This window comes from Pseudorasbora parva, chromosome 21 (genome assembly GCF_024679245.1).
Source record: "Pseudorasbora parva isolate DD20220531a chromosome 21, ASM2467924v1, whole genome shotgun sequence".
NCBI classification, from domain to species: Eukaryota; Metazoa; Chordata; class Actinopteri; order Cypriniformes; family Gobionidae; genus Pseudorasbora; species Pseudorasbora parva.
The window spans coordinates 1,557,085-1,564,828 of NC_090192.1; the positions used below are offsets into that span (position 1 = coordinate 1,557,085).

General features: G+C 38.7%; 1 protein-coding gene across 1 annotated transcript; it reads right to left on the bottom strand.

Moving 5' to 3' along the window:
- Positions 1–795: 795 nt before the first annotated feature.
- Positions 796–6,867, bottom strand: LOC137055505 (sulfotransferase 2B1-like). The gene is made up of 6 exons (XM_067429316.1): positions 6,721–6,867; positions 5,468–5,679; positions 5,240–5,366; positions 4,351–4,445; positions 1,576–1,756; positions 796–963 (listed from the first exon to the last, which is right to left on the bottom strand). Exons 1-6 carry the CDS (start codon positions 6,857–6,859, stop codon positions 854–856), a joined length of 864 nt encoding a protein of 287 aa, XP_067285417.1. The 5' UTR covers positions 6,860–6,867; the 3' UTR covers positions 796–853.
- Positions 6,868–7,744: the final 877 nt, after the last annotated feature.

Below are 7,744 nucleotides of genomic sequence, written 5' to 3' on the forward strand. Positions count from 1 at the left end.
CTGATGTTTGAAATTGGAATTTCAACAATTGAATTTGAATAATGTTTAACTCGTGAAAATACAATTACAGATATCAAGAATTTGTATTTCTGTGAGTTATGACATTATTGTTGATATCAAAAATTAGCATTTTAACTTGTGAACATTGAATAGTTGATCTCAAGAATTCATATTCTGGGAATGAATGAAGGTAAACCCGGCTTGCCATAGATGTTGTTCGTGATGGCGAGATGGACCTTCACATAATCCACACATGTACTCTTTCAAAAGAGTTTATCATGTAAAGAAAGCAAATGCATGTCATAAGTATTTATTTCATTGTGCAAGACTTCTTGTTCTTGACACTTACTGGGAATTATTCCCTTGCTGTAGGGTATCTGCCAAAAACAAGATTGCATGTGTGGTTTATGTAATAAATCAGACTTTTATGACTCATATAGTCTGATATAGTGAGAATTTGGGTAAAAAAACAGCACAAATATGCAGTTTGGTGCAGATACTGATATTTATATGGCTTTATATGGACGCTTGTGTTGTAATTTATAACAGTATAGCAGATAAAATGCATATAAATATCAATATCTGCCAATAATATGTCTTCGTGAGATGATAAATGCTTAGTTTGATGATCAAAGAATTTAAAAAAAATTACACAATGACGGACAAATAAACCAAATAAAACTAAGCCAACCGTTTATTTCATACATTATGCAATAAATTATTGCATTTTGAATCACAAAATTAAAATAAAATAAAATGGAAATGTCCCATAAATGCCAATAATTACATTATTGCTATTTTTAATAGTTTTTTATTTAAAGAATGAAATTAACAATGTTTGTTGATGTATTTTTCAGTCCCACGGAAATCTGAATTTCACATCTTTCATCTTGTCTTTGTACACAGCATCAAATCGCTGCTCTTGAGCCTCGGTGAAATGATTCTTCCAGTCGCCTGCGATTCCTGACGGGATAAAAGACGAGATTACAGAAACTCTGTGAACATGAACACATGATATTCCAGGTCAACGCTCTGGATAATTCACCCAAACATGACTTCAGTCTCGTTTCCGAGTCCAAGCTGGAGCTTTTGCACATTTTTTGGAGCCTTAAAGAGTTATCTCACCCCAAAAAAATGAAATGTCTGTCATTAACTCCTCCCCCTAATGTCGCTCCACACCCGTAAGACCTCCGCTCATCTTCACACACAGTTTAAGATATTTTATATTTAGTCCGAGAGCGTATGCAAGTGTATGCACACTATACTGTCCATGTCAAGAGACTCTAATTAACCCACTGATGTCTCATATGGACTACTGTGATGATGTTTTTAGTCCCTTTCTGGACATGGACAGTATAGTGTGCATACACTTGCATACGCTCTCGGACTAAATATAAAATATCTTAAACTGTGTGTGAAGATGAACGGAGGTCTTACGGGTGTGGAGCGACATTAGGGAGAGGAGTTAATGACAGACATTTCATTTTTGGCTGAACTAACCCTTTAATGCACATTCATTCTGGGGGTGAGTAAATGATGGCAGGTTTTTCATTATTGGCAAGAAGAATTAATTACCTTTCCTCATGAATTCAGATTTCTTCTGGTTCATGAATTCCTCAGGAACCAGAGACAGGTTGGACATTTTGTTTTGCTTCATGTTCTTGAAAACGCAGTGGTCAGCGATCTTCTCCGTCACGTCCGGCTTCAGAGATTTCCCGAGAAACTGGGCGATTTTCTCCACCGATCCTTTCAAATCCTGCCGAAGATTTGAATGATCACAAGTTGGAAATCATGATGCATTGAAGGAGATCAACTCCAAATGTGAATAATAAGCCATTATGCAGCCTGCTTGATTGATTGTTTTAAATGGACATGTGTAAGTGAAGTTCCGCGTGAAGAGACTTTGGACTTTTCAACGTTCAAGCGAGGTTCGAGGACACGCAGAGATTGGACAAGAGAGACCTTGAAAAAGACCTTGGACTACTTGGAAATATTACAACTTCTGATAACATTAACCTTGTCAGTATGTCAGTAAAGTTGTCAGTATTTTTCACCCAGATTTCACTTCACATAGCCTGGGAATAATAAATAATAAGATTAAAGGTGTCATGATCATAAAGCTTGGGACATACTCTGCTAGAACAAAGAAATGTGTTCGTTTTCTCGAGGTGGCACAAGAACAAAGTTCGCTCTGGCCAGTACATTCCATACTTCACAAGAAAAAGGCAGGTGCCTAACAACTCCGCTTCACCGCATTAACCCCGCCCACTTTAAATTTCTGACCAATCACACAATACACCTTAAAAAAATTTTTTTTTAAATAAGTTACATGGTTGCCTTAAAATTGAGTTCATTTAAATTAAGAATTTGAGCTATTACAATGAACATTTTTGAGAATCGACAACCTTCATTCAAATATTATTAAAAGATTTTGTAAGCATTTTGGGTAATTGTGTGTTTAATTTGTGATGACGCAGCCAAATTGTGCTATTTTCATGATTTATCACATTTTTTATGTGGTTCAGAAACAATAATATGTTGAGTTTCTATTTATTTAACCAATTTCCTTCATTGTATCACCTCAAATTTTTTATTTCAAAAACTAAAAATTTTAAGGCAACCAGGTTACTTACTTTTTTTTAAGTTAAACCAACAAAAATATTTTACAGTGTGGTTCTTGGACACCCGCACGAAAAAAGTTCTGCTCAGACGACGTGGCGTCATTTTGTTTTCGCAGTCCTGGGAGCGAGAACTTTTTTCTCTGTTCTTGTGGAATATTTAACAGCCTTAAGTCTCGCTCGAGCTACTCCTCTGCAGAGAGGAAGCCAAACCAATCTCACCCGACGGTTATCTGCAGATTACAGAGACCATGAACTCTGACAGGTGTGATAAAGTCATAAACTCACCCTGCATATGCACTCCTGCTGTGGGAAGTGCCAAGTTAATCTTCTGTTCTGAGCACTTTCAGGTCAAAATGCATTTCTTTGTCCTTTCTGTAATCGTGTGCTTCCCATAGACTGTAAAAAAATATGTCTGTAGTGTCCGTGACGTCACCCATAGGATTCCGATAAGCCGTTTTGAAGCGTAAAGTAGAGTCGAGCCGACGCCATCTTATGAGCGAGTCATCGCACGTCACTCCCGGATAACAGAAAATGGGCAAAGAGGCGGGATGTGGGCGGAGCTTAGGTGACGCAATGACTGTAGACGGCGGATAAATGGCTATCCACCTGTCACTCAAAGTAATCACGCCCTTAATTATGCAGAACTTTAAGGCTTTATATAACGTAAACAATGAGTTATAAAAAAATTCACCCCCTCACAGTCGTCATGAAGGTCAAAATTAGCCGTATAGACCAAAACCACAATTTGTCCCAGACTGTAAACGTGTTTTTTTCTGCTGTTAAGTTGGGCATTTTAACATGAGCTCAATGAGATTCTGCTCCTTCTGGAGCCGCTCTAGTGGCCAGTGGAGGAACTGCAGTTTAAGTCACTTCTGTATTGGCTTCAAGAGAGATCGCGGGATGTTGCCGCTTACTTCCCTACGATACAGTACAGTATGTGACAGAAAAGTCTGAGGAGAAGGCAAAAAGTGTGCATACGACAGACACTTTACTTTCCCATGAGTACACAGGAGACGATTCCTGCAGGTGACATGATGCTACTCTGTTGACCTCTGTGTATTCAGACAAGCTGTAGGGAGGTATCATAAACTGTAAAAAAATATGAAGGTAGTGTCCGTGACGTCACCCATAGGATTCTGAAGAGCCGTTCTGAAGCTTAAAGTAGAGACGTGATGACTAACAGACAGCGGATAAATGGCTACCCACCTGTCACTCAAAGTGGCCACACCCTTAATTATGCAGAACTTTAAGGCTTTATATAATGTAAACGAATGAGCAAAAAAAATTCACCCCCCTCACAGTCGTCATGAAGGGTAAAATAAGCCGTATAGACCAAAACCACAATTTGTACCAGGCTGTAAACGTGTTTTTTCTGCTGTAAAGTTGGGCATTTTAAAATGACCTCAATGAGATTCTGCTCCTTCTGGAGCCGCTCTAGTGGCCAGTGGAGGAACTGCAGTTTAAGTCACTTCAGTATTGGCTTCAACAGAAATTAGGGGAGGAGCCGCTTGTGAAGTATTTGCTTTTGGACGCAGCGTTTGGTTGCTATAGTTACTGATTATGTTGTGCACCTGTTCCTTGTTTAGTTCAGTTCGTCTGTTTTTGTCATTAATTCAGTTTGCATTGTTCCAGAGTGTTTTGTTCTTGCTTAATCAAAGACGTTTGCATTGAGATCCTCGCCTCCACTCTTCTGATTTAAACCAACCCATGACATGAAGAAGCTACTTACAGCGATCATCTCCTCATAGAAAATGTTCAGTATGGATTCTTGTTCTTCGGCATTAAGCCAACCTTTCACATGATCAAACCAGGAGCCGAACATGACTGTGGAGAGAAGAAATCACGCTTGAATCACACAAAAAGCTTTAATACAGCACAAAGTGGAATAAAGAAAGACTGCCTGTTTAATCACCATATCAGGGCATGAAATACTGCACACGTTGCCATTTTAATCTATCCAGTCAAATTATATGAAGCCTCAACAGAAGTTTAAAGGGGTCATGAACTGCGAAATACATTTTTCCTTGAGCTTTTGACATATATAAGAGGTAATCTTACTATAAGAATATCCTGAAAACTTCCCTGTTAGACCAAAAACAGCTTTTATTGTAACCAAACCCAGAGATCGACTCATTGCCTATAATAGATACCGAAAGACCGCCTCTGGAGAAGAAGATCGACGCCTACTTCATCATCGCAACTTTGGCCCCGCCCACTTCATCGTCACAACGTTGGCCACGCCCACTGGAGTGTTAGTGAGATGACGAGGAGAGACGAACGGACTACAAATAACATCACCTTCCATAGGATCTTAATGAATGAGCTGAAGTCTCACAGCGGCCAATCACAGCAGTGGGCGTTTACACTGAAGTCTCACAGCAGCCAATCACAGCAGTGGACACAGTAGACACGCCTCTTCAAACAGCATTCAAATCAGAGGCTTAAATCAGGCTAGGGAAAAGGCCTTTTATTTCTAAATTATGAACATTTTTGATGTAAAATTATACTGACATTATAAGTGCACACCAGGAAACAATACAAAAGAATGCAGTTCATGACCCCTTTAAATGCAGACCAGTTTTTGACGCTGTGGATGAGAACGAGAGCTGAATTCCTACTGTTTCCGTCAAGGAACTTCTCCATGAACTCGTCTTGAGTGCCCGGGTTCACCAGGTACGAGGCCATCCCATAATAGTGATATGAAGACGTGAACACATCCTTCGGGTTACGCATGACATACAGAACCTGAAGCACAGCGAGAGCAAAACATGCAAAAGAGGCACTTTATCAAACAGTCACAATGATGAGGATTTATTACATCTTAAAGTGCATGTGAGCGTTTTTACCCTGGGCTTTATCTTGAAGTAAGACTCGTTCATCATTCGGTGATGGAAGTGAGTAGCAAAGATGCGAGGCGACGGCCTCTGCTCCAAACTGAGCAGAATCGCGCGGTGTTCCTCCAGCCACGGCACTCGGTCCCAGTTCGGCACCGTCAGCACAGGCGTCATATCGCCCTCGCTCACTATCAAGGGCACGACCTCCTGCATCCATGTTGTGCCTGAGCCCAAAAAACACGGGTCAGTGACATGATTCTGTGCCATCTATTGATTTAGCCAAAAACACTGACACATGCTCTGCACAAATGCTCTTCTTATTTAGTAATTTTGTCTTGTTTCTAGTCCAAATATCTACAAAATCTTAAATAGAGATGCATTTACTAGATATTTTGCTTGTTTTCTGGGGGGAAAAAATCTAAATCAGGCAAAATGATCTGCTAATGGGGTGAGAAAAATAATCTTATTTCTGATTGGGACGGAAACAAGAAACAAGTAAATTAGAGTAAATTAGATTACGGTACATATTACTCTCTCAAAAAATATGATTCAAATATAGCCATGAAACGGCTCTTTTAATTCATTCAAATAAATAAAATATAGATTCTTATAAACTGACCAAAGTATTACAAATGTGAGAAGGATACATGCAAATTTTGATATTAATTCACTACTGTATTATTTATAATTCTTTTACAGTCTATACACAGAATATAGTTAAATTAAAACAGAAGTAACTGTAATTAAATTACAGAAAAAAGACTAATCACTAATTTTACTTTTTCAAGGAAAAAGCCATTCAATTAAAGTGCTTTTGGCCCACCTTAGCTTCATGTATTTTGAAATATAGTTAAAGAATACTGCGTAATGCAAACATTTATGATTTACTGATGCATACTTTAATGTCGTTTCCATTCAAACTGACATGTCATGTATTTACATATTTGTATTGCACGTTATTAACTTAAATATAGTATATTCAAATTATCTTAACTTTTAATCTAATATTATGTAGGTCAATACAGTAAAAAGAAATGCTCTTCTTTGAAGCATGACAAAATATTTGCTATAATTGTATTGCAAAGTCCACTTTTAAGTGTAGTAATGTCAAGGAACATTCACTCTTTACACTCAAGTCGTTTTTAAACGCTCTTAAGTTTTAAAGTAGGCTACACTACAAGTGCAGATTGAATGCATTTGATTTTCTCCTCATTTTTTAATTTGACGTCAGTGCATGATAAAGTGACCAAACTCTCCAAACTCACCGGATTTGGGATAAGTGACGATCAGGATGTCATCCGGACGGAAAGTGAACTCCTCGCAGTATTTCAGACTTTCAGGAGGGTGTAAATGCGTCGGCACATACACCCCTTTATGCACTGCGTACAACTCTGCCTCTGTCATTTTCTGAAGCAAATAACCACAAACTACAGCTTAGAGCTGATGTTCATCGTGTAATACCGCGAGAACTCCAGGAATCCGCGGATGTGGTGTATGGCAAGCCGCATTCACCTTCATGTAATCAACATCTCTTTGGCAATAAGTGCATAAGTTAATGTTCCTGAAGCAACAATTATTTTCTTACCAATTACAATTCTATTTGCTGCAGTGAAGTATAAAGTCTTTAAGATACCTACTATAATTTATAAAATATCCCAGGTAGTTATTAATTCGTTAATAATTCGTTACATTTATATAGCACTTTTCTAGGCACTCAAAGCGCTTACATAGAAGGGGGGAATCTCCTCAGCCACCACCAATGTGCAGCATCCACCTGGATGATGCGACGGCAGCCATATTGCGCCAGAATGCTCACCACACACCAGCTGATTGGTGGAGAGGAGACCGAGTGATGAAGCCAATCAGGATATGGGGATTATTAGGAGGCCATGATGGACTGAGGCCAGTGGGCAAATTTGGCCAGGATGCCGGGGTTACACCCCTACTCTTTATCAAAGGACATCCTGGGATTTTTAACGACCACAGAGAGTCAGGACCTCGGTTTAACGTCTCATCTGAAAGACGGGCTTTTGATGCATTTTGATGCAGAAATGTTTTACACATTTATATTAGGCTAATTTAATTACTTAAATATATACTGGAGCGAATTCTAAACGAGCATTTACGTTATACGTCAGCCACACTCAAGCACACGGATAAAGCTTGCCACAAAGAACAGCAAAAGTAATCATAATGAATGTGTCAAAAATAGCAAGGAGATATTAATAGTTTATTAATAAATTAGGTTTTTTCTTTGTCATTACCGGCTGCAAAGATGAAGTTGACGAC